The 27,022-nt window shown below is 59.5% G+C and overlaps 1 protein-coding gene across 1 annotated transcript in view; it reads left to right on the top strand.

The window, feature by feature from the left end:
* The first annotated feature begins 1,207 nt into the window (after positions 1–1,207).
* Positions 1,208–27,022, top strand: part of LOC119090019 (protocadherin Fat 3) — a 70,585-nt gene continuing 44,770 nt past the window's right edge. Inside the window, exons 1-6 of the mRNA XM_037212816.1 lie at positions 1,208–4,645; positions 8,923–9,026; positions 10,197–10,398; positions 11,722–11,783; positions 19,321–19,485; positions 26,721–26,876. Coding sequence (XP_037068711.1) covers positions 1,300–4,645; positions 8,923–9,026; positions 10,197–10,398; positions 11,722–11,783; positions 19,321–19,485; positions 26,721–26,876 — 4,035 coding nt within the window. The 5' untranslated portion in view covers positions 1,208–1,299. The remainder of the gene's footprint in view (positions 4,646–8,922; positions 9,027–10,196; positions 10,399–11,721; positions 11,784–19,320; positions 19,486–26,720; positions 26,877–27,022) is intronic.

The following is a 27,022-nucleotide window of genomic DNA, read 5'->3' on the forward strand; positions in this document are numbered from 1 at the left end:
CAGCCGTCTACCACCCGCGGTGTCCAATTTGGAGGCGTCGAAGCGCAAACGACCTAAACTCGTGGAAGGCGTCACTGGCTTAAAAGCAAGTGCAGGTCTATTCGAAAGAAATTGGACGGAAACTTTAACAGCGTCGCCTCTGGACGCTTTCAAGCTTTTTGTGCACGCCCATCCATATTCGTTCCTTTCGTTCTCAATACTGTTGGACGCCGCGACTGATGCCATTGCTGCCATGACAAAAAGCCCGGCGATGGTTTTGCACGGCCTTTTAAATTTTGTAAAAAGGAAACCGTTAATGGAGGCTATGTGGGCGGCTGACGAGCTGGAAGCCAGAAGTTTAACCAGATGGATTCAATTATATCATATTGTGAGCGCGCTTTTATCGACTCATGGCGGCCCGAGGCTGGCGGTCGAGCGAGCTGGCAGCGTGTCGTCATGACCATGAACAGACCGGGACGTATGCGGGATGGCATGCTGGATCTGGTGACGTCAGTGGTGTGATGTTATCGGGCCAAATATGTGGTGAGCTGACGATAGCGCGGTCCGTGTCCAGTGACCGCACTGTACGGGCATTGTGACTCACGTCGATCATGCGGAGGCTACGACACATGACCATCTGGTTGTTTACTGCAGAGCAGCAAACCAAACAAGATACCATGGTCGTAAAGTTGTTTGAAAATCGAGCTTGGAGCTGCTGTGCTAGCCGAAAAGGTTGCGACGCGCCTCTGGTGGATCCGTGCGAACGTGCGGTTTATGTCATAATCTTCCCTGATTCTAAGCATTCAGAGTTGCCACCACAATGTAACGCCGTAAATGTGTGCCGGTTCGTCGCTTCAGTCGAGAATTAAGTTGCCGTGAGTTTATTTGTGATGTTATGTTTTGAGTACGGTCGTGTTTCCATATCAACTTTCAACCGCCCGTGTGTAACGACTGTCGCCTCGCTTCAGAATCCGATCTCTCAATTTTGTGCGACAACCTGCTTGTGCCGCGTGGGCTTTCGTCACCGAATGCTCACACGTCCCAGACATGTGCACACGATTGACACCAGCTCTGGTGTGAGCCGTGGCATGCCGGTGCGGTGGTGGCGGCGGCGGCGGCGTACGCGGGTTCGGCGCCGGCCGCCGGCCGCGCCCCCTGCCCGGCCGGCCGGCCGGCCGCGCGGCTCCGTCGCCTGGCCGCTCAGTCGGCGTGCGAACGCCGTGTCGGAAGGACTGTCGAGGGGCACGGCTGGTACCGCACGCTCACGCTCCGCCCTCGTGTGCCGCAGGCAGTGCAGAGTGACCGCCGGCTGTCGGCGACATGGCGCCCTCGTCTGGCGCCCGGCGGCGGCGCCTCCGGCTGGCGCCCCTGCTGCTGCCGGCCGCCCTGTGTCTGCTGACGTCCGGTCTGGCCGCCGCCGCCAGCGGCAGGCCGGAGCCACGGTTCAGCTTTACCAGCGCCCTCTACAACGCCTCCATCTACGAGAACAACGTGGGCAAGGAGTACGTGGTGAGCGCCGGCCCGATGGGTGTCCGGCTGCGGCCCGAGCTGGCCGGCGCCGACATCCGCTACAAGATCGTCGGCGGCGACCCGGACGGCTTCTTCAAGGCGCAGCAGCAGACGGTCGGTGACTTCTGCTTCCTGCGCGTGCGCACACGCACCGGGCACGCGGACGTGCTGAACCGCGAGCGGCAGGCCGAGTTTCGCCTGAAGGTGCGCGCGGTGGAGCGCGGCCGACGCCGCTACGGCCGGTCGCCGGCCTTCGCCGAGGTGCGCGTGCGCGTGCTGGACAGGAACGACCTGAACCCGTGGTTCGACGCGGCCGAGTACGACGTGGAGGTGGCCGAGGACCTGCCGGTGCACGGCCTGGTGACGCAGCTGCATGCCGACGACGCCGACGAGGGCATCAACGGCCAGGTGTACTACAGCCTGCTGGAGTCGGAGCCGCACTTCGCCATCGAGCCCAGCTCTGGCCGCGTGACGCTGGCGCGCCGGCTCAGCCACCGGCAACGGCCCGAGTTCCAGCTGACGGCCGTGGCTCGTGACCGCGGCCTCAACGACATGGACGTGCCGGGCCTGGCGCGGCTGCGCGTGCGCGTGCGGCCCGTCAACCTGTTTGACCCGGTGATGCACGTGACGCACCTGGCCGAGGTGGTTGAACACTCCAGCATGGACGTATACGCCATCGTGCACGTCATCGACCGCGACGAGGGCGTGCACGGCCAGGTGGCGGGCGTGCGCATCGTGGACGGCGACCCGGAGCGGCGGTTCCGCGTGCTGTCCGGCACGACCGCCGGCGAGTTCCTGGTGGGCGTGGCCGACCCGCTGGACCGCGAGAGCGCGCCCTACGGCTTCAACCTGACGCTGAACGCCACCGACCGCGGTACGCCACCGCGCTCTTCATTCCTGTCGGTGCGCGTGCGCGTGATGGACTTCAACGACCACGCGCCGGCGTTCACGCGCGAGGTGTACGACGTGACGGTGCGCGAGACGGCGCTGGCGCACACGGCCCTGGTGCGGCTGCGCGCCAGCGACTCTGACCACGGCGTCAACGCCCAGGTGCGCTACGCCATAGCGGCCGGCAACGAGGGCGGCGAGTTCGCCATCAACGCCGCCACCGGCCTGCTGTGGCTGGCGCGGCCGCTGGACGCCGAGACGAAGGCGTTCTACGCGCTGACGGTGTCGGCGCTGGACCAAGGCCACGGCGGCCGGCAGCGCCAGGGCTCAGCCCGTGTCACCGTCACCGTGCTCGATGAGAACGACAACGCGCCGCGCTTCGGCACGCCCAACACGCAGGCAGCCGTGGACGAGAACGAGCCGGCCGAGCACTACGTGACGCGCGTGACGGCCGAGGACGCCGACCAGAGCGAGAACGCCTTCCTCTCGTACTCGATCGCCAACACGGAGCCGGTGCCGTTCGTCATCAACCACTTTGACGGCACCATCACCACTTCGGAGATGCTCGACTACGAGACGCAGCGGCGCCAGTACGTGCTGCGCGTGCGCGTCTCCGATTGGGGCAAGCCGTACCGCTGGCAGACGGAGACGACGGTGACGGTGCGCCTGCGCAACGTCAACGACAACCGGCCGCAGTTCGAAAAGGTCGACTGCCACGGCCGGCTGTCGCGGCGCGCCGCCGTCGGCACCGAGATCATGGTGCTGTCAGCCATCGACTTCGACGAGGGCGCCGTGGTCAGCTACCGGCTGGTGTCGGGCAACGAGGACGGCTGCTTCCGGCTGGACGAGCGGCTGGGCTCGCTGCGGGTCAACTGCGACCTGGCTGACCTGGCCAGCGACGAGCGGCGGCTAGGCGTGATGGCCAACGACGGCCAGCACTTCTCGGACGAGACGCGGTTGCGGCTGCAGCTGGTGGGCAGCGGCGAGCGGCCGCTCGGCGGCGCCAGCGTGCGGCTTGAGTGCAAGGACACGGGCGTGGCCGGCCGCTACCGCCGGCTGCTGGCCACGGCCGAGCAGAACAACCGGCCGCGCGACCCGTTCACGGTGGTGTCGTCCAGCCGGTACGGCACCAACTACCACCGACCGCAGCTGTCTGCCGAGCCGGCCGGCGAGCTGGAGGTGAGCGAGGCGGCGCCGCTCGGCGCCCACCTCACCACCGTCATCGGCCACGACAAGGACCTCGGCTTCAACGGCCTGCTGGTGTTCGCCATCGCCGACGGCGACGACGACTCGGCGTTCAGCATCGACATGGACGGCGGTAACGTAAGCGTGGCCTGCCGGCTGGACCGCGAGCGCACCGCCCTCTACCGGCTGAACGTGACGGCGTGCGACCGCGGCCGGCCGCAGCTCTGCGCCAGCCTCATGCTCGTCGTGCACGTGCTGGATGTGAACGACAACGCGCCGCGCCTTGAGCGCTCGTCGTTCACGTTCTTCTACCCGGAGACGCGGCCGGCCGGCCAGCCGGTGGTGCGCCTGAACGCCTCGGACCCGGACGAGGGAGCCAACGGGCGCGTCTCGTTCAAGCTGTTGACGGACACGGCCGACTTCGCCGTGGACCAGCACACCGGCCTGGTGAGCCAGGTGCGTGCGCTGGACCGCGAGCGCCAGAGCAGCTACCGGCTGCGCGTGGCCGCCCGCGACGGCTCGGCCTCGCGGCCACTCGTCTCGCACGCCGTCGTGCACGTGGACGTGCTGGACGTGAACGACAACGCGCCGCGCTTCTCGCGGCCGCTGTACCAGGTGCGCGCCAGCGAGGACCTGCCGGTGGGCGCCGTGCTGGTGACGCTGGACGCCGTGGACCCGGACCGGCCGGGCGCTGCCGAGCCCGTCTCGTACCAGGTGACGGCCGGCGGCCACGGCCGGTTCGGTGTGGACCGCAGGTCTGGTGCCGTCCGCCTGCTGGAGCCGCTCGACTTCGAGCAGCGCCAGATCTACAACGTGACGGTGGAGGCGCGCGACGACGGCTCGCCGCCGCTATCGGCTGTCGCCTACCTGGTCGTCCAGGTGGTGGATGTCAACGAGAACTACTTTGCGCCGTCGTTCGGCGGCGCCGTGGCGGTGCGCGGCTCTGTGCTGGAGGGCCGGCCGTCGGGCACGTTCGTGCTGGCCGTGCGCGCCACCGACGCCGACCCGGCCGGCCCCAACTCCGACCTGACCTACTCGATCCGCGGCGGCAGCGGCGTCGGACACTTCTCCATCAACGAAACAGGTGAGCGGCGGGCAGCAATGGACACCGCTCTGTGGGCGAAGCATGCCCTGTGTTGGTAAGCAGATCATAGCGGTTCATGGATTATCACTGGCTTCCACTAAGATATGCCAGCGATTGAACGGAGACAAACACCGCAACGGGAAGTGAATTGAAAAGGGAGGCAGTTGAATGGGTTTTCATCAATACCATGACAGATGAATCTGACCAGATTCTTGCTTGGCTCCGGTGTAGTCCATAAATGATGCCGGCTATGTTCTCAGTCATACAGCTCACATGTGTACCGAACGACGTAGTGCTATGCCGCTCTTATCGAAATAAAGGTCCCAATAGGCGTCAGTGAAACCCATAAAACGTGCTATCTTCCAAACTGTCTTAACGGGAGTTGACTCCATCGGGTCTATTCCTAACTCGGCCCGTATTTTGGTGATTTAGATTCGGTGTGGGCTGGAACTTATTGTTCGCAGCCAGAGTCAGAGCTGGAAGGAACGCGCGAGTTGGCGCCCGAATCCACGCTGCTTCTCCTCAATCCTCACGACTTGACGGTCATTGGATACAAGAGATAACTAGATACCCTTTAAACATCCACCATGGAGCGACGCGGAGAGGGGGGGATTGAGTCCGCACTGGCCGACCTCTGAACCTGGTCAGAGGTCGGCCCGGTCAGCGCCGGCGGCTCTGATGGACGGCTGAAATGCGGCCTCAGGCGGCGTGCCGCCGTGAAACGCTACACCTCGTTGTGTTTTTGCCACCTAACTAATCCCCTGTGTCAGCGAATGCGCGGCCCTGCGCAAAAACCCAGCGGGCCTTCGAGCCCGTGTTGCGGCGAATGGCCGCGGGCGGTTTTTCGCTTTCGCAGTGCGTTCTTGCTTCTGTTCTGAACAGCGTTGCCATTTCTTGGTGCAAGCATGACAGGTCTGAATTCCTGCTAAGAATTTGTGTTTGACCGACGCTTCGTATTTTTCAAGGCCGGCTTTTCCAGCTTAGGAACATATCATGTGTCTCTTTTTCTGTTAACTTCGCTTGCGTCGGTGCAGACCTGTGCTTATGTTGCCATCTGTGCAGCACCGCCTTTGAAACGAGTGGCCTGCCTCTGCACCATTCCCTTGGTCTTTTTTTCTGATCGTGATTGTGTCGCAGGTCGTGGCAGGGGGCGTGTCGATCGTCCACACTAGCTGTTCATAACCCCGTTTGGCAGTGCGCTCACCATGTGGGGGGTTCCGCGCCTATGCCTCTATCGCGTCCTGCCGTGAAGCGGCGCCCACTGGCGACCGGTGTGCGGCGCGGCTGCCGCCGGCCGCCGCCGGACCCGAGTGTCAACTGCTACGGCCGGATATGGCCGCTCGTCCCGGGTTCGTCCACACAATATCGCGCCGTCGGCGGCCGCAGCTCACGGCCGGCTGCGGCACGCGGGAGGGCCGTTAGGCAGTCACGCCCAGAAGTGAGCGTGAGGCTGTACAGTTCAAAGCCGTTGGAAAGTTGTCGCCTATAAAATTCAGCATTTCTAACGAAGCATCGGAGCCAGTGATGTTAGATATGTTGATTGCCTTTCACAGAAGGGGGTTCACAGAAGAGTGACACGTAAAGACTTCTGACTTCTGTCACCTTTCGGATTCAGCGATGTCATAATTGCGCCGAAGTTAAAGCAAACATGGAAAAAGGGAATGCTGAATACGTAACGGAAAACATTTACCCGGCTTTTTATTTTGCGTCTCACAAGATCGGTGCTACGGCTTCTGTATTACCTCGTGCCTTCTCCGTGCCTCCCTCCATTTCTATCCCACGGACAAACGACTCCTCTCTTCTGTCTCTGTTCCACCGACAGCGGGCTCCTCTCTCCCATCTTTGTCCCACCGACAACCGGCTCCTATTTCACCGACAACCGACTCTTCTCTCCCGTCTCTGTTCCTTGGACAACCGAGTGCCGCCGCTCACAAAAAAGTCACCAGGCGGCAGAGCCGTTCTGGAGTTGCCAACGAATGGTCGTCAGACATCCGCGCTCCAGAGAAGTGACATCCGGTGCCGTGACCGGTCATTTCTCTGGCAGATGACCTGCCGTGACCTGGCCGAACGGCGTCGATGCCGCTCCGGTCCTCTGACCCGGCGGACGCAGGGTGCCGGGCCGAGACCGACGCCGAGGCCACGCCGCTTGCGCGTCATCTCCCGGTCCCGTGGTCACATAGATCGGTCAATTGTCGGCACGTTTGGAGGCTGTACTGGGCGCCAGGAGATGTCAGCAGGCCTAATGTTTGCGGTCATGGATGTCACTAGCTGATATTAGCAGTTGCCCTCTTGCCTTTCTGGTGACCGTAAGCTGCGTCTCTCCGATGCATTCCCATTCGACAGTCCTTGGCCGTGTTGTGGAGTGGGCCCTGTTTTAGGCGTAAATTTACCCACACAGTTGAATCTTCATCACGTCAGGGATCGTTTTCAGTCGAAGATATTGTCGAATGGCGCCACCTCTTGCTGACCTGACCTGTCGTCACGTCGCCATTAATTACCGGGTGGGACACATCCGGGCCCCTCAAAGATGTGCGTATTGTCAGAGCGACTCGCGTATCTGCATAGGCTTGTGCTCATTGTGGATGAGGGCTGTGCGATCTCTGAGGAGGAGAGCTTTGTGGCAATTGCGCAGGCGTGTTTTGTCTCGTTTAGCGGGCGTTATCCACACGGCTTATGCACCTGAGGGTCATCAACGAAACCATTTTAAGTGGCCTCTGGGTGCGCCCCACGCACCGTACCTGTTCTGACTCCCTTTGCGACATTTGAGTAAATATTGCCGGATCTATCGGCCGTTTCTCTGACGTCTTCGGCCGCGACTCGCGTCGCGTCCGTGCGCCATCGCCCTTCTACCCGATCGGACCGCGGTAACAGCGTCCGGTCCGCCCGGGCCGGTAACAAGACGTCTGCCGTGGCCGCCGGTGCCGGCGCGCCCTGCGTGGTGCCGGCGCCGGCGGGGAGGGCCGCCGCGCGGAGCCGGGCCCGGCGGTGACTCAGCAGCTGAGTGGCTGACTGGCCTGACGGCACCGGACCGGCACCGCCGCTGCCGGCTGGCGCCTCGCGCCTCTGTCCAAGCTAATGGACGGCCACTTTGCGCGCGACGGGGGCATTCATTGCAAGCGTCCTGTTCACTTGGCGCGCTTTTTCCCGTGCCGTGACACGTGCTGGCGGACGCCTCTTCGATCCCCGCTCGCTACCGCTGGCGCGCTTTTTGGCCCGCGAGGCGCGGGCGCCCATCTAGCGGCATAAGTTATTCAGAGCTGTTGTGCGCTGGGGGGCTCGGCGCGCGCGGATGCACCGGGCGAGTTCACGTGTGAGCTGCATCTCGTGCTAATGATGGAGCAAGCGTGGGGCTCGGACTCTAAGCCGTACAGCTCATTTCCCAGAAGAAGTGTCCCGAGGGCGGGCAGCGCTGTTTCTAAGTGTCATCGACACGGCCGCTTCAAAGCTGCACCGGCGAAGCGGAGAGAGCCGGCTGAGACATGCTAGCCGGTGGCCAGGCCGCACGCGTCTGCCGCTTGTCTCCGCTCCAGCGAAGGGCCGGGCGCGGGGGTTGGAGCTGCCGTCTCGGTGGGTGGGGCACGGCCGTTCCTCTGAGCGGTGGTGGTGGCCTAGCCAGTGCGGTGAGGGAGCGTGTGCGGGCCGGCGTGGCCGGCGCGGCCGGCGCGCCGCGGTGACTGGGCGGATCCCGGCGTCTGCACGCGGCCGCTGATGGATCGGGCACGCGTGCGCCGCTGCTGCTGCAGGCGGCCTGGGAGGGCCGCCCGACCGGTGGCGGCCGCGGCAGGGCGGCCCAGCTGGTCCAGCCGTAACGCCGGCCATTGCCGCACATATCGCGTGTTGGAGATTGCGCCCCGTTTTGTGGTGTTGCATTGGAGCCGTTGCCGGTGTTGTGTTGTTGAGGCTAGACAATGTAGTAACGTGCGATGTTGCGTTGTAGGCCGAAGCTGGGCGCATGTGTTGCTGGTGTTAGAGTTGAACATGAAGATGGTGCCGCAGACTAGAGGCTACGACCCGCGTGCAACAGCACGCTGAGCGATCGCAGCGGCGTTTTAGAGGCCTGGGCCGATATCGTGATAAGCCATGGGAGGCCGGAAGTCTTGACAAATGATCGCATGATTGTGAGGCCCCTTTGCGCGCATTGGCCAGTGACTGGGCTCGTAAAATGCGGTTTGTTGACGTTTGGGTGCGGCATGTGTTGATAGTGGCTGAGTCCGGCGAAGGACGCTGCTCCGCTGCACCGGAAAACAGCAGCGTCACGTCTGTTTCTCTCCCGACAGGCATCTACACGAGGGACGTGCTGGACCGGGAGACCCAGTCCAGCTACTGGCTGACCGTGTACGCCAAGGACTCCGGCGCCGTCCCGCTGTCGGCGCGACTGGAGGTGCGTGGACCGTCTGACCTCACGTGCCGTCTGCTCTTACGGACGGCTGCCATTGGGCTTCTGAGGCGGGGGCTGCTCCGCCCGCAGTATCTGTACGGTACTGTAGTGTGTAATGACGTCAAAACCAGCCCATTACCCTGCGGGACTGACATTGTCCCCAGCACCCATCAGAGCCCACGCAATCTCCGACTGGAGATGCGTGGACCGTCCAACCTCATGTGCCGAGTGCTCTTGTGAACGGCTGCCATGGGGCTTCTGAAACAGGGATTGCTCCGCCCGCAGTATCTGTGCGGCACTGTAGTGTGTAATGACGGAAAAACCAGCCCATTACCCTGCGGAGCCCGCATTGTCCCCAGCACCCATCAGAGCCCACGCAATCTCCGTTGTTATCAGCTTGGTGGTTGGTTTAACCGTCTACCTTTGGCCTCTGCCGTCGGCGGTGGCCGGCCGGCGGGCTATTTAACGCGTGAACGCAGTTGGTGGAGATTATAATGGCCGGGTGCGGGTCCGCGTTATGAGAAAAGTTTGTAATGGCGGCCCAGCTCGGGTCGGCGGTCTCCGTGGCTGGGATCTTGTCAACTCCGGCTCCGTTTGACACGGCTGCTCATGACACGGCTGCTCGTACGGGACAGGTCTGCACAGAGGTCAAACGGTGGAAAAGCCCAGCTGGAGCTATAAGCGGCTGCTGTTTTGTGTGCGTGCTTGTCTATCATGGAGGCGCGGTAGAGTTTGGACTGCCTGCCCTGCCAGCGCAAGTCCCATGTCTGCATATGAGTGCACATAGTGGAATGGACTGACAGCTACCTGCCGGCACAAGTGTTCTGTGTTTGTGCAGGTCTACATAGAGGTTGGGGACGGGAACGACAGCTACCTGCTGGCACAAGTGTTTTGTGTTTGTGCATGTCTACATAGAGGTTGAGGGTGAGAACGACAGCTACCTGCTGACTCGAGTGTTTTGTGTTCGTGCAGTTCTATAAAGAGGTTGAGGACGAGAACGACAGCTACCTGCTGGCAGAAGTGTTTTGTATTTGTGCAGGTCTACACGGAGGTTGAGGACGAGAACGACAACTACCTGCTGGCACAAGTGTTCCGTGTTTGTGCAGGTGTGCATAGAGGCTGAGGACGAGAACGACAGCTACCATCTGACTCGAGTGTTCTGTGTTTGTTCAGGTCTACATAGAGGTGGAGGACGAGAACGACAACTACCCGCTGACGTCTGAGCCGGTGTACCGGGCCGAGGTGTTGGAGAACTCCGCCCCGGGCACGCGGGTCACCAGGGTCACGGCCTCAGACCGGGACGGGGCCGGACCACTGCGCTACCGCATAGCCGGCGGTAACCCGCAGAGTCTCTTCAGCATGGACCCGGACACAGGTGAGCACACTGTAGCCGGACCCGGGCACAGGTGAGCACACTGAAGCCCGACCCGGACACAGGTGAGCACACCGCGGCTGGGCCAGGACACAGCTGAGCATACTGAGCCGGACCCTGGCACAGGTGAGCATGCTGCAGCCGGACCCGGACACAGGTGAGCACACTTTAGCTGGGCCAGTACACAGGTGAGCACACCGCAGCTGGACTCTCGTGCAAGTTGAGACGGTGCCACTACAGTGGGCCTGAACGCAAGTGGGTGGTCTACACTGAACCCAGATTCAGCTGAGGGCGCTTCTTGAAGTCTGACGGGGTGGGAACACTACCAGGCTCCGAGAAACGGGAATATTCCAGACAGAAAGCACGTACAGGATTCGTCTGGTTGGGTGTGGGTTGGTTCAGCTCTGTTCTATTTTGGCCAGTAATGACCATTCAGGGCTATGAGATTAAGGAGAGCGGTAAGTGATGGTACAATACCGCGACTGCCGTGGGAGTCCTTCGCCAGCTGGCGTCCTCCGCGCAGGAACCCTGCTCTGGTCTTGTTGACGGTCGGACTCCCGACGGGTCGTCTGTGGGGCCGGTGCTCGATCATATGATTCATGAAGAGCAAGCAATGGGTATTTTTGCAAGCTTGTTTGTGAAAGTGGTGCTGGACGGAGAGTGCCCCGTATACTGGAAGGCACGCTAAAACGAATCATAGCACTGGGAACAAAGCCGAAAACAGCCCTGCCAGAATCGGCTTCAGTCTATTGAATTGGATAAAACGGATCATGAAGGGCCTATTGTGAAAGGCGGCAGTCGAATCGCGCTGGAAATTCCAGTTGAGCTCATACCATCGGCAGCTCGTTGACCGTTACTCGTGCGATGCTGGCGGGCATGCCTGGGCGTTTGAAAGGCGATTGTTGCGACTTTTTCTTGAGCGTTGTGCACAGCGCTATTGAAAGGCTGCTCGTCATGTTCGCTTATGCACGTTGAGCCGAGCAGACCGGGGGCAGATAACACGGCACGCGGTGGATGTGAGGGAGGCCGCCTCACGCGGCAGGCCTACCCACTGCGTGCACGTCGCATTCTGTGGAGGCTCATACGTGCTGGGCGGGGTTGACAGCTGGATTGCTGCATGCGTTGACAGATTGGGACGGACGAGGTTCGAGGCCGATCTGCACCTCAGAGCCCCGCCTGTCACAGCGTCGAAGTCCAGCGGCCGTATCTGCTGCAGCTGGCGCGAATCGTCCGTCTGTGCCGGCGGCTGGCGCGGCGCTGTTCTGTCTCCCCGAGCGCCGGTCGCCTGAGCGCGGACGGTCTGACCCGCGCCCCTCCTGCCCCCAGGTGTGATCACCACCACCGAGCGCGTGCTGGACCGTGAGACCCGCGACGCCTTCACGCTCGAGGTGGGTGCGGCCCGCCTGCTTCGCTGCAGTGACGGGGCGGGTGGTGGTCAGAGCGAGGCGTACGGTTTTCAGAGCGAGGCGTGCGGCGTCCAGAGCGAGATGTGCGGTGTCCAAAGCACGGCGTGTGGTGTTTAGAGCGAGGCATGTGGTGTCCAGAGCGAGTCGTGTTGTATCCAGAGCGAGATGTGCGGTGTCCAGAGCAAGGTGTGTAGTGTCCAGAGCGAGGCGTGTGGTATTCAGAGCGAAGTGTGTGGTGTCCAGAGCGAGGCGTGTAGTGTCCAGAGCGTGCTTACGGTGTCCAGGACGAGATGTGCGGTGTCCAGAGCAAGGCGTGTGGTGTCCAGAGCGAGGAATGTGGTGTTCAGAGCGAGGTGTGTCATGTTCAGAGCGAGGTATGTGGTGTCCAGAGCGAGGCGTGAGGTGCCCGGAGCGAAGCGTGTAGTGTCCAGAGCGAGGCTTGCGGTGTCCAAAGCGTACACCCCCCGGCGCGAGGCCGCTTTGGCCCGCCTGGCTGGTGGGCCAGCCACGTGTGGGCACTGGCCGCCCACCCACCCTCGGCTTGAACCTCGGCGCGCACAGGCCATGTGGTGAATTAAACCCCGGCGGCGACGCGGGTCTGCCGGGCCGATCGGTGGATCCGGTCCCGGCCGGACGCGCGCCGTTTCCCGGCCTCGGTCACGAATTGCTCGGCGCCTCATCGGCCGATCGTCGTTGGCCGGGAGCGGTCGGCGCGCGGCAGTAAGCCGCTGTTGACTCGGTGACGTCAACGGCTGGGGCGCCGGCGTCGGCCGGCGCGGCGCCGCTGACCGTGACCCCGGCCGGCGGCGTCCCCGGGCTGGGGGCGAGAGGCGCGGCCGGACTCTGCGCCCGGCCCCGGCCCCGGCCCTGTCCCCGGCTGCGGTCCGCTCCGCTCCCACGGAGCTATCGCGCTGGCGGGCTGCTGCGTCAGGCTCGGACAGGTCCGGCTATGCAGCCCTGACCTGGAGACGCCGGCTCGGGAGCGCCATTCAACAGTGGCCGTCAGCAGGGGGCTCAGCTGCGCGGAAGAGCTGGGCGGTCGGGTGACTGTAGCTCGCTGATGGTAGATGAGGGCAGGTCTAACCCACAGACAGGTACGCGGACATGGGCGGCACTTTGTCATGGTTTACAGGGATGCAAACCAACCCGTCAAATGGGATGACGGGGAAGGGCAGTGTCAACATGCAGCTGCAACGAAAATGTCTGTTGGCAGCTTATGCTTTGTTCTGGTGGACCAAACGGCTCGATACCGTTACGGATTTGCGTGCGATAGCCAGTTTTGGCAGGACTGGTCTGCCTGGGCTTCACGTATGGGCAGTGCGCGGCCGCGGAGGCCGGAGCTCGAGCCGAGTCGTGATCGTCCCGAGACTACTCCCGGGCGATGGAACCTGTGCGGCGGCGAGAGATTGCCAGGCCGGTGCGGCGGCTCGTGGCTGAGGCAGGCGCTGCCCCAGGTCGATGCGGCGGCTTGTGGCTGAGGCAGGTGCCGCCCCAGGCCGGTGCGGCGGCTCGTGGCTGAGGCAGGCGCTGCCCCAGGTCGATGCGGCGGCTCGTGGCTGAGGCAGGTGCCGCCGCAGGCCGGTGCGACGGCTTGTGGCTGAGGCAGGTGCCGCACCAGGTCGGTGCGGCGGCTCGTGGATGAGACAGGTGCCGCCCCAGGCCGGTGCGGCGGCTTGTGGCAGAGGTAGGTGCCGCCCCAGGCCGGTGCGGCGGCTCATGGCTGAGACAGGTGCCGCCCCAGGGCGGTGCGGCGGCCCGCACACCGGCGACGCGCCGCTGCCGGCGCCGCCCAATCAGGCTCCGTTGCATGGCCGCCGCCACCGTTTTCGGCTCAATGGGCCGCGAAATGGGGAAGGCCCGCCCCAATAGAGCCGCGGTCGACCGTCTGCCGGCGCCGGATGATCACCGGGTGGCGGCTGATGGTGGCGACGCGGTCAGGGGGGCCGGCGGGGCTCGACGGATCGGCGTCATTTATTTGTGATGATTGGATTCACTAGAAGGTAGTCTCTATTTTTTTGTGATTTTATTGATATAATCGCGTTTTTGTGGACTATTGAATCGTCTGATCTGGTGACTTTTTCGCTTAATTTTCAGCAATCGAATGCTCGATTATCGTGGCATGTTTATGAGGCCGACTCAGGTTTTTGTTACCTTCGGAATGCGAGCTGATCAAGAAGGCACTAGCCCACGGCAAAGCCAATACATATATTTTGTTTTTCTACAGTATTTTAGCTTCCGCAGAAAAAGTAACTGATGCCATTTTTATATCATACTAATGCATAAACTGCAGTAGGACAAGTGAACGATTCTATGAAAAAAGCTCATTGGCTCAGTTAATACTATAGAGCGATTTGGTTTTACTATGCCAGTGAAGGACTGCCAGCATGAGAGGCTCAGCTCAGGTCGTCGCCCAAACATTACTGGCGTGAGGGCTATGCCACCCGTCAACGGTGCAGCGGGCCGTCCGTGGTCGATACGACCGTCTCCAGCCGACCGACAGGCCCTGTAGGGCGCACCGTCTCAGGCCCCGCCCGATGGCCACTACTGGGAAGCGCAACAGCCAGTCAGCTGACGCCGCCGGCCGACCGCGGCGGGCACCGCACCTCGCCCCCGATCAAGGCCGTTCACGTGCTGCCGGACCGAACATGTCATCGAGCGCGGCCGGCGCGTTTTATGGTGCCGTCGGTCCGGCCGGCTCACCGTCCCACGTGTGGACGGCTGTCAGGTGCGCTCCATCTGTGTCAGCCCGCTGTCTGGGCGCCTGGTGCTACGGGACAGGTTTATTTCGGCGCAGGGATTTACGGTGCTCGAGAAAGCTATACACCACGCGGAATGTTTCTTTCGCTGTGACGATGGTTTTTTTCTCGACTGTTTGCGTCCGGCGTTGTGGTGGTTGCGTAATGCCCTCAGATTGGCCAGCTTGCTGGCTGTATTCCTACGGATAGAGGTCCTCTCCCAATTTGGCGATGCTGTTCGTACATGTTGTGGGTAACATGCCGGCTCGTTGTGTGGCATGTTTGGAAATTTAAACACACCTTTTCCCTTTCAACCCCGGGATCAAGCGTTTAAAAAAGCGGGTAGTTCGATGCTAATGGAATTGTGGGTACGATTTGCCCCTGTGAATCAGCCGGTGTGGTGGCTTCTGGCTGATCCCAAGCTTTGAAAGGAAACGTTTTACTTCTGCGTTTACAGCGCGGTGTAATGCTGCATCTGTTTCGCGCAGATAAGTCGGATATTAAGAGGGCTTGAGCCCGGATCTTCCACAGTCTTAGTCAACGGGCTTAGATCGTCTAGTGATGTTGTACTTCGGAAAGTATCGCCGGGTTTTAATCAAATGACACGAAACGGCTATTTCATCAGGCTCAATGCGACGCATAGTTGGAATGGATGTAAAATTGACATGTTAACATCAGTAAAGTAGTTTTGGATCTTGCGGCCCGTCCGATGGAAGCTGTTAGAGTGACAATGGGTCAACTCCCAGATAAATGTGAAAGTTGAATGGGACGCAGGGAACTGTGACGCATTTCTCGCTCGCATTTCACTACGTTCCTGGCATACTGGCTCTGAATGACCAAACCTTGGCATACGCGTGCCACCTAGCGATTTGCTCCAACATTCAGAAAAAAATGTGCCACATTATGGCTGCTGTTGATCTGATCAGGACTGGTTTTCCTATTTTGTACGGTTTGTTCCTCAAGCGAGCTGACATGCCTTGGTTTGCTGGCGGCCGCAGCCCGTCTGTGATTTGATCGTGCCTGAACAGTGGACGCAGGGCAGACCGGCGAGACGTCGAACAGTGATGTATTCGCGGCCGGCTGCGTTATCTGATGTGACGGCGGCGACGGCGGCAGCAGCGGCGGCGGCGGCGGCGGCGTCGGCAGCGGCGGCGGCGGCGCGGTCCGACACTATCGGGGCCGGGCGCGGGCCCAGACGTCCCCGGCTGTCAGCAGCCGGACCGCGATGGCCTGGCCGCTGCTGCCGGGTCAGAGGCGAGCCTCCGCTCATGGGCTCGGGCGCCACACGCGCCGGGCTGGCGGTGGCGAAGCAGCAGGTGTCTGAGAGGTTGGGGTGCGGTTCGGGGGGAGGGGGGCGTCATCATCGGACGCCCCGATGCCGTGGTCGGTACGCGCTGGAAAGCTGGACACGCTATCAGGCCATTTGTTCCGCGGTGCCGGTATTTAAATAAGATATCGGAAGACCGCTGCGAGATAAATGTTATGGGGGTGAGGCGGACCGTATCGCTCCACAGCTGGCCAGCTGCAGGGCGTGTGCAGGCAGGCCGGCAACGAGGGATGCTAGATCACGCCGATGCTATCCTGCGGTGTTGGGCGGGCGCTTGCATGGGCTGGCCGGCTGCAAACCCTCTCGCCACGGCGGCTCAAGTCATTAGCTGCGCTCATTCTGTGAGGCTTTGTTCGTCCTCTGTAGGCATTGCCACCGCCGCGGCGCCGGGTACATTCATTCCGCGGCGTCTCGCGGCCCATCCGACCGAAATGGTAAACGGATCCCAAACCAGTGGAGATGAATACGGACCATTCAGCGGAGCTCTCGGCCGGCCCCGGCCGAGGCGGCGCCCGCGCCGGCTAATGCACGACGGCTCGCCTTCATTTCGCCGGATCAGTTAGCGGTAGCCACGTATGTAAATCATGCGGGGTGAAAGTGTGGCGTGGAGGCTGCACCGGCTGCCGGCGCCGCACCGGCCACGGCTGCGGAGGTCCGGTCCCGTTCGCGCGGGGTCGTGTCGCGCGCACAGGGTCTGCATGTGGGCGGAGAGCCGCGTCGTCGGATGATGCATCACGTTGAACGCCGCGGCGCTACCCCGCCAGCCGCGGGTGTGATGTGCTGGCGTCTGTCCTTCGTCTTCGTCATGTTTTGAAGGTGGGAAGGACATGTTTCGAAGGACAGGATCTCGACGCAGGCTAACGCGCGCGATCACAGCCGTCGTGTGTGAGCAGAGCTCCGGACCGCAGCGACCAGCCGCCGCCTGGACACGGCGCTTCCGCACCGCGCCGCGCGTCGGTCGGCGGCCGGTGCGAGCGCCGCCGTCTGCCGGCCGCCGGTGACCCGGAACCCAGCGGCGCCAGCTCATGAGCGCTGATGAAGCCGGTCACGCCAGCTGGCCGCGACGTGCCCTGGCGGCGACATTGCACCCGGGGCCGGCGGTCACGTGCGAGCGGCACATTAGAGGCGGACGGTGTCGGATCCGGGCTGGGCGCTGCTCCTCGTGACGTGTCTCAGTGACACGCTGGTGTGGGGCTGGTCCGGGGATGACACGCCGGTGTGGGGGCTGGTCCGGGGGTGACACGCTGGTGCGGGGGCTGGTCCGGGGATGACACGCTGGTGCGGGGGGCTGGTCCGGGGGTGACACGCCGGTGCGGGGGCCGGCCCGCGGTGACATGCTGGTGCGGGGGCTGGTCCGGGGATGACACGCTGGTGCGGGGGCTGGTCCGGGGGTGACACGCCGGTGCGGGGGCCGGCCCGCGGTGACATGCTGGTGCGGGGGCTGGTCCGGGGGTGACACGCCGGTGCGGGGGCCGGCCCGCGGTGACATGCTGGTGCGGGGGCTGGTCCGGGGATGACACGCTGGTGCCGGGGCTGGTCCGGATGATACGCTGGTGCCGGGGCTGGCCCGGGGATGACACTAGTGCGGGGCTGGTTCGGCGATGACACGCTGGCGCGGGGGCTGGTCTGGGACCGGAAGGCGTTAGTTGGAGCTCGCGCCACATCGGCGCTCAGCAACCCGGCGAGGCATGAGGCACCAGCTGGTGAACCGTCGCTGGTGAATCTGCCTCCTCGCTCCGGCCGGAATCCGGTGTCTTGAGTGCTGGTGTTGGGAGAGCAAAGAATATTTACTCGATATAATTGCGTCTCGGACATTTAAGCGTATCGAGATGTTGGAAGGATTCAGAGGGCATTTCCTGTATCGCATTGTATTCAAGCTCCCTATTAAACCAGGATGAGTTTCAAAACTTACTGAAATGCGCCCTGTACATGTCTTTTATTTCGCGGCACAGTTCCTTGTTGTTCGCTTGTAGAACGCTCATTTTTTATAGATCAGGGATCTGTGAACCGTGAATAATATCCCGTGTCCATGGGCGGTTATGGTGTAATGTTCCCAATCATTTTTTTTTCAGACAGCTTTGAATACAGATAGTCCTTGTCGCGCTGCCATCCATTGTTCTCACCTTATCGTGTTTTATGAGTCAATTACAACACTCATTTTGCTTGTTATTCACCGATATCTAGAGTTGCTTGCGTCATTTGCTTGGATACTAGTCCTTGTCTGATCGCGCGATACTGCATGGTGTTGTCCTTTTTTTTCGCTGAATTATATATTTGCTGGTATTTGCAGTGGCACATACAAGTAGAATACTCAACTTGCCCCGTATTATGGAGAGTTCTTCAAAACATGGGCGCGGAGTTTGGAAACGTTCACCGCGATCCACTCTCTTCGCACATTCGTTTCGTTGCCCAGTCCGCCGGTCTCGGCGGCCGACGCCGCTGGCCGCTGTCGTGACCGAAACTACTGCGATGCTATCAGCTGATGAAGACGTGTCCTCTCCAGTTCTCGTGGAGGCGCGCGGTGAATAATGACGTTGTGATCCTTATAAGCTCTTTCTACGATGGGTGACCTAAGCCAACTGCCATGCTTTATGGTGGTAATTGCGACGGACGCTCCATTTTTCCTGTTGCGCACACTCATGAGGGATGAAGTCACCATTTCCCCACGGTTGGTGGTCGCCAGTCTGTGGTAATCACAACGATAACATGACGGGTGCTCGCTGTCTGGATCTTGTCCTACGTCATGACACATTGGATTTCGGTTGAAATGCGAGTATCCCCAAACACGTGACGCCTGTCTGATGCGGCTAATTATGATGTGGTGCTGGGTGCACGGTGTCTGACTCAGTGACCAGCTGTGTGCATGTGAACGGTGCGTTTGTCACTCTTTAGCAGCGTTCAGAACAGTCAGTCCGTTAGTTTATTTGAGCTTAACAGTGTTCGTCAGTTTAGACAGTATCGGACTGGCGAGTACCGGCCCTGACCTCCACGGCCCGGGTCACGTCCCCTCTGACACTGCCCTCTGGTCCGACAGGTGACGGTGTCGGACTGGGGAGTACCGGCCCTGACCTCCACGGCTCGGGTTATGACCCCTCTGACACTGTCCTCTGGTTCGACAGGTGACGGTGTCGGACTGGGGAGTACCGGCCCTGACCTCCACGGCTCGGGTCATGACCCCTCTGACACTGTCCTCTGGTTCGACAGGTGACGTTGTCGGACTGGGGAGTACCGGCCCTGACCTCCACGGCTCGAGTCATGACCCCTCTGACACTGTCCTCTGGTTCGACAGGTGACGGTGTCGGACTGGGGAGTACCGGCCCTGACCTCCACGGCCCAGGTCATGACCCTCTGACACTGTCCTCTGGTCCGACAGGTAATGGTGTTGACTGGGGAGTACCGACCCTGACCTCCACGGCCCAGGTCATGACCCCTCTGACACTGTCCTCTGGTCCGACAGGTGACGGTGTCGGACTGGGGAGCACCGGCCCTGACCTCCACGGCCCGGGTCATGGTCACCGTGCTAGACGAGAACGACTCACCGCCGGTGTTCTCTGAGCGGCTCTACCGGGTCCAGGTGCCGCTGGGACCGGCGCTCAGTCGACCCAACGCCTCCATCTTCCAGGTCAGGTCTCGCCCATTGATAGGTCAGGGGTGCCGCTGACGGGGGTGTGTGAGTGTGTAAGATGGGGGTGTGTGGTGTGTGAGTGTGAGACGCAGGCTTGGCACTCTACTGGCGGATCGCCGTTGCGATTTTACCGTATCAGTGAGCATTCAGTCATGGAGTGTATCCGGGGTACCGCTCATAACACTAGCGATTGCCGTAGGACCCGAATAACCCTGGACGTCACCTGACCCGGTGTTGCAATACCGCTGGGGTTTCGTGCGTGTTTCACTGTCGCTCTCTCCAGCGCAAGCCACTTGAGTAGGTTTGGTCTCTGAACCGTCGGAAAATGACTGCCAACGTGTCATGGTCAGGTTTTTGGGGCTGTGTCAGTCACCACATGGGAATGTTTTCTCGCTGTGTGATGAAGCCCGCGCACTTTTAGGGGTTTCCAGTCAGACGTTATCCTCTCCAGTGTATTGCCGCTGGAGCTCAATTAATGTATTTTGTCGTGGCTTTAATGCCTCCCTTATTGATCGGTACAAAGTTGGTGCGGAGAAACTTAATCTAGTGCTGCTGCCTCTGGAGACTTTCTAGGACATATTAGCCGTTGTCACGATGGATTAATGCACTGAAAAGTTTTAAAAAGTTTTAAAATGTTTCTGCGAAGTTTTGGTATATACTTAACTCTCTGACGAGGATTTTGATTGAGAAGGACAAGGACTGTTTCATGCAGTTCCAGTAACGTGCAATAAGTAAACCACGTGTCTCCAACTAAGAATAAGGTTGCATATTAAACGAGGCTCTTTATAGACATTTGTTTCAGTCCATGTCTTTAGTTCACCCAAATTCTAGGAAAACACAGGGGTTGGCAAGGAGCAACGTGAAATCGGTCGGGGATGTTGGCTGCTGGCTTCCCCATTAATGTTTGCATCGGTGTTGTGTGGAGCAAGGCGGGGTCTGAGGATCATTTCATTCAAGGATCGTTCATCTTGGATCATGTTAAGGTATGCAAGCCCTGTAAGTTCTGCAAGTACTATAAGCAAGCTATGTAAGCTCTGTAAGTAGCCTCTCATTACTGCATGTCTATGAACAGAGATGATGCGTTTTTTCTGGGCCAACACAAGGACTCCTTTTTTCCCCTCAACGGACCTAGCCACTTGCGAGGGGGAGTTACTTCCGGCTTAAGACCAGACAGGAATTACGTTAAACCTGCTTATGCTGTCGGGTGCAAAGCGAGGGAGAGGATATGTTGAAGTTACGTTTTGTTGATCTGGTTCATTGTTGTCCAGAAAGATCATAGCAAGCTGTAAGGGTTTGGTTTAACGCTTGGAAAAGTTTCAGTGGGAAGATATCTGACATTATAGTTGTCCATAAAAACATGATCTTACTCATAGCCAGCTAACGGCAGTTTTATCAAGTTATGTGTCTTTTCAGACAAGTTTGTACATTTCTGCGGAACATTTATTACCGAATATCGTATGTAAGAGGTGTGTAGTTAGCAAATAAACGCTGTCAAGATTTGGAAAAAGAAGTTTTTAAGGCTCTATATTGCAATGCTTCGTAAAGACGGCTATTGCAATACAATAGTCTTGGAACATGATGAATATGTAAGCTTCCGACTGGCTCTCTTTAAAGGCGAATTTAACCTGATGCGTTTTCTGCTTCCGCTGCATTTGGTTACAGTTTTAGGTACGATTTCGTGACTTCGGCATTTGCCGAGTTATTACGTAACGATTGTTATGGGCTATATCTCAAGTAGCTCCGTCACAGCTCATGCCATTGAATGTGAGCGTTTACAACTTTATTTCCAGTTATGAATGGAAAGTTTCAAAGGCTCGACGATGTCGCAGTACTCTTATTGCGGTGCTAAGTTGCTCCTTTTTGCCGCAGAGTCGCGCACAGTTTTCATTGGTACAAAAGCGTAGCGTCTGTAGCTGCTCTACATGCTCACTCTTCATTCTGGTGGTCTTAAGTTCGCTGATACAACGTAGACCTCCGTTGCGCTTCCTTGTAGCCGTAACATGCAGTTGATGGCAAGTCGCCCATGTCCCGATTTTTAAAGTGATAAACTTTTAAAGAAATGAATTTTGAACAGTATATCCAGCGTGAGTTTCTTTGCGTTGGAGTTGATTTTTGTATTTGGGTGCATCCGTTTTTCAATCGTGAAATTTCCTACAGCCTGCCCACTCAGGGGTATAATCGGTCAATTGTCTCCTTTTCGGCTAGAAACTCATTAGGCGTATGTATGGCAACCGAACGGGAGTCGCACATTTTTCCGGCTTTGTCAGTGTTATGCCATTCCGGACTGACTGGCGATATTTGTATCATTAGTACGTCCGATCGGTGAGACGATGCTGCTCGGTCCTCAGCCTTGTTTCTGCTATACTTGCTGCTTTACACAATCCAAGACGGCCAGGACTAGACACTGCAGATGACGCTAAAGGTGCGGTAAGACGTAAGACGGTAAATGTAAGGATCCAGTTTTTACTTTGTAAAATAGATTAGATTACTTTTCCCCATTCCCCGTTGATGAAGCATTTCCTGTTACCTGCTGCATTTTAGACTATTTGGGTGATATTGAATCATTTTACACCAAATGATTTTTTACTTTAATGTCGTTATTATCCTCAAAACACGCCGGAAATGAAGATAAGCATCACATGGCTTATTTTGCATAATGTGTGCGTTTCCGGCCCTTGACCAAACGAAGCCCTTCATATTCCGCGTAAAGTCAGTCCTTCCTTCCGCCGTTTTACGGCCCGAGTTTTAGTGCGGCCGTTGCGTCACCCACTGCAAACAGACCCCCCCCCCCCCCTCCTGGGGGCTCACTCGGCACGCGAAACGGTGCCAGCGTCAGCACGCAGCCGGAGGCCGGCGGCGTGGTGCAGAGAGCCGCTGTCGGTGACGAGCTGTCGCCGCGGTCCGCAGTCTTATCAGCGGGACACGCACAGCTTGCGGCACCCGGCCAGCACACACACACACCCACGCACAGGTGGTGCGCGTGTGGAGCGCGCTCGGCTGGATCTGGGTCAGCGCTGCCGGCCGCGCGGCTGGTGTTACCGACATGCCCTCGTTTGCCGCGATGAATACCTGTCAGCGCTGTGTCTGGCGCCGGTCATGTTTCAATGTCCGTGTCGCAGAAACCGCTGGCAGGAATGATCCGGGGATCTGTCATTGCAACTCGGGCAAGTCATCACAGCCGCATGTACCTGTGGTCAAAATTGGTATTATTTTGCGACTGTCCTGGTACCCGTCCCTGATCAGCTGCTGTACTGTTCCCGTCCCTGGTCAGCTGCTGTCTTGTTATCCGCTCCTGGTCGGCTGCTATGCTGTTATCAGTCCCTGGTCACCTGTTGTCCTTTTACCCTCCCCGGTCGGCTGCTGTCCTGCTGTCCGTGCCTGGTCGGTTGCTATGCTGTTATCAGTCCCTGGTCACCTGCTGTCCTGTTCCCGTCCCTGGTCAGCTGCTGTCTTGTTATCCGTTCCTGGTCAACTGGTATCCTGTTGCCCGTCGCTGGTCAGCTGCTGACTGTCCTGTTGCATGCTCCCCTCAACATGCCTTAGCAGCCTGCGGACGGCCAATATCCCGTCGCCCGTCATCCCGTCTCCATTGTCGCTGATTGGCTGCCGTGGCCGGCGTGATGTCACTGATCCGCAGCCGGCCGTCCGTCAACAAATGAGTACTGACGGCAATGGTTCTCGGCGGCGGCGGCCGCTGGCCGGCCGCCAGCACGTGCCTCCGCGGCCAGTGCGTGCGGAATATGACCTGCCGAGTTGGGGGGGGGGGGGGGGGGGGGGAGCTGCACCTGTGCGCGTTGGCACTGCCACGAGAGGAGTGACCTGAAATCCACCGACGGCAGTTATGAGAGGGGTGTCTGAAGGCGTGTGCTTAGCGAGTGGTGCCACAGAGCGGGGTGGTGAAGCATGTCGAAAAGATGAAATGTGCGAGGAATACTAGAAATGATGGTGCAGTGTGGAAATGGAACATCAACAATTGTGTGTATGTTGATGGTGAAATTCCTGTACCGCGAGGATGGAACAATTATCTTGGGTGTGTTGCGACTTTTTTAGGAAATGAGCAGCAAGCGCGTAAACGCGTAACGGGCTTTGTCAGTCTATTTTCTGGGTTGAAAGTTTTGCTCGCGCATGATTTGCCTTTCGATTGTCTTCGTTCATGCCACTTTCGTTAGAGATTTGGACTCAAATGGAATAAGACTTGAAGTCAAAGTACGTGAATCATGGCCCGTGGCCCGTGGTTCAGTCCGTCGTGGCTCGTGGTTCGTCGGAACGTGGGACATTCTGAAAATAAGGGTGAAACGTATCACGCAACCCTCCGATATTTGCATGCATGTCCGTAACTGTAGGGTGAAATTGCCTTCATTTAGGCACCCTTGCGTGGTTATTGTAACAAGCTTGTCTCACGACACCTGGGGACTTCGCTATCTGCTGGCTTCGCCCTACATTTAGGTACTAATAATATGGGCCTAAGCACCTTCCTAGGCCTACCGGGCTTTATTGGCTGTGGTATGAGGACCGTGGATGACAGTATTAACCCCTGAAAAGAAACGATGGTCGCGGTTTGACTCGTGACCGGAATTGCGTTACGTGTGACATAGCTAACTCCATGGGCCGCGCAGAGCTGAACTCAACTCTTTGGCGTTGCCGCGCCTCTCCACCAAAAACGACAGCTCCTGTACATTAGGGAAATTCCTGAATGACTGGTGGGAGACATATGCACCGTGTTCTATATATATATATATATATATATATATATATATATATATATATATATATATATATATATATATATATATATGGAAGGAATTCGTCCAATGCTGTCGTAATGCATTTTCATCAACGCTGGATCCGTTGACGAACGGCTTGGCGCAGCTGTTGGTCCCATCGCATCGCATCGCATCGCATACATTGGATCCTGTGGTAGCTCTAGCGTGGAGACAGCTGGGAAAACCAGCGCACCAACCGCGGTGGCCAATGCCCCTAGACTGCCAACGAGGACGAACCGCGAAGTCCGTTGAGCGCCAACCATGGCACGCCGTGGTCCATGAGGCGTCTGTTGCTTCAGTGTGCCGAGTCCTACTTTGACGGATGGCGGGCAGGTCTCGCCTTACCAATACCTGCGATCCCGTAGCGGTATCTTACGTGAAGTCTTTGCACAGGAGCCTGCCGAGGTGGTCCGTCAGTGCCGGTGCGTGCTGTATTGGCGAAGCAAAGCTCGCTTCTCCCCAAATCTGGCGGACTCTCGGCACACATGTCCTCGTTTTCATGCGACAGTGACTCGTCTTTACGTCGAGCCTCGGGCTGGCCAAGGGCTCGAAGTGGCTCGTCTCTGGACTCCGGTGTTGGCGGTGCCGAGGCCGGACTCCAGAGAGCGGGTCCGCGGCCGTTGGGGCAGGTTGCTAGCGGACTGCACTGGAGCTGTTGAGGTGTAGGGCACTGTTAGCGAAGTGAGGTCAAGTATTTATCAAGGTGACTTCAGCGATCTCCACCCATTGCAATCTTTACACCAACCTTCATCTGTGAAGCTCCTGAATGGTGTTCCCACCTATGTGACTCGCGCTTCCCATGCACGGTTGCTTGTATGGGATCACTGACTGACCACAGGTATCGACGTAATCTCCAGCGAAAGCGTCCACACAGCGTCCGCTTGCGCCATTTCTTACCCGCCGCTGCCCTGGCTGGCGTCCCATGCCGGTACCCCGACTATCGTCCGGTTCCCGCTGTCCTGTCGCTGATGTGTCACTCCTGCTGCCCTGGCTGGTTGTCACATGCGGTCACCCTGACTACCGTCCGGTCCCGCTGTCCTGTCGCTGATGCGTCACTCTTGGTGCCCTGGCTGGCGCCACATGTCGTTACCCTGACTACCGTCCGGTCCCGCTGTCCTGTCGCTGATGCGTCACTCTTGGTGCCCTGGCTGGCGTCATATGCCGTTACCCTGACTACCGTCCGGTCCCGCTGTCCTGTCGCTGATGTGTCACTCCTGGTGCCCCGGCTGGCGTCACGTGCGGGTACCCTGACTGTCGTCCGGTCCCGCTGTCCTGTCGCTGATGCGTCACTCTTGGTGCCCTGGCTGGCGTCACATGTCGTTACCCTGACTACCGTCCGGTCCCGCTGTCCTGTCGCTGATGTGTCACTCTTGGTGCCCTGGCTGGCGTCACGTGCGGGTACCCTGACTACCGTCCGGTCCCGGTGTCCTGTCGCTGATGTGTCACTCCTGGTGCCCCGGCTGGCGTCACGTGCGGGTACCCTGACTGTCGTCCGTCCCGCTGTCCTGTCACTGATGTGTCACTCTTGGTGCCCTGGCTGGCGTCATATGCCGTTACCCCTGACTACCGTCCGGTCCCGCTGTCCTGTCGCTGATGTGTCACTCCTGGTGCCCCGGCTGGCGTCACGTGCGGGTACCCTGACTCGTCCGGTCCCGCTGTCCTGTCGCTGATGTGTCACTCTTGGTGTCCTGGCTGGCGTCATATGCCGTTACCCTGACTACCGTCCGGTCCCGCTGTCCTGTCGCTGATGTGTCACTCCTGCTGCCCTGCCGGTGGTCTTATCACCAAGCTCCAGCCGCTGGACTGCTAATGACGTCACACACCTTGTTGCCCCGGTTGGCATCTAAACCTGGTTCTCTTTTACTAAGGTGGCAGTCATTTAGCCTACCGCTGACGTGACTGTTACCCTGCCGCTGACGTGACCGTTCCCCTGCCGCTGATGTGACTGTACCCTGCCGCTGACGTGACTGTTACCCTGCCGCTGACGTGACTGTTACCCTGCCGCTGACGTGACTGTCACCCTGCCGCAGACGTGACCGTTTCCCCTGCCGCTGATGTGACTGTTACCCTGCCGCTGACGTGACTGTTACCCTGCCGCTGACGTGACTGTTACCCTGCCGCTGACGTGACTGTTACCCTGCCGCTGACGTGACCGTTCCCCTGCCGCTGATTGTGACTTTTTACCCTGCCGCTGACGTGACTGTCACCCTGCCGCAGACGTGACCGTTCCCCTGCCGCTGATGTGACTGTTACCCTGCCGCTGACGTGACTGTTACCCTGCCGCTGACGTGACTGTTACCCTGCCGCTGACGTGACCGTTCCCCTGCCGCTGATGTGACTGTTACCCTGCCGCTGACGTGACTGTTACCCTGCCGCTGACGTGACTGCTACCCTGCCGCTGACGTGACTGTTATCCTGTCACTGACGTAGCTGTTACCCCTGCCGCTGACGTAGTTGGTACCCGGGCAGGTGATTGCGCACGACGAGGACGCCGGTGTGAACTCCGAGCTGCGCTACTCGATCGTGTCGACGGACGGCCTGCGTCTGACCATCGAGCCGCGGCTGGGCCAGCTGCGGCTGCCGACGGACGGGGCGCCCATCGCCGCCGGCAAACACCAGCTGACCGTGAGTTATGGACGGCTAGTGGCCGGCACCTGCAGGGGCGTTGCGCTGCGCAGTGTGCGGTTTGATCTACGAGCGGCACCGCGCGAGCATCGACCGCGCGGGCGGCGTCCGGTGAAGCCATATTCAAATATGCGGGCATGACATTT

The sequence above is a fragment of the Pollicipes pollicipes genome, unplaced genomic scaffold, assembly GCF_011947565.3.
Source record: "Pollicipes pollicipes isolate AB1234 unplaced genomic scaffold, Ppol_2.1 Scaffold_3087;HRSCAF=3621_pilon_pilon_pilon, whole genome shotgun sequence".
Classification (NCBI taxonomy): domain Eukaryota; kingdom Metazoa; phylum Arthropoda; class Thecostraca; order Pollicipedomorpha; family Pollicipedidae; genus Pollicipes; species Pollicipes pollicipes.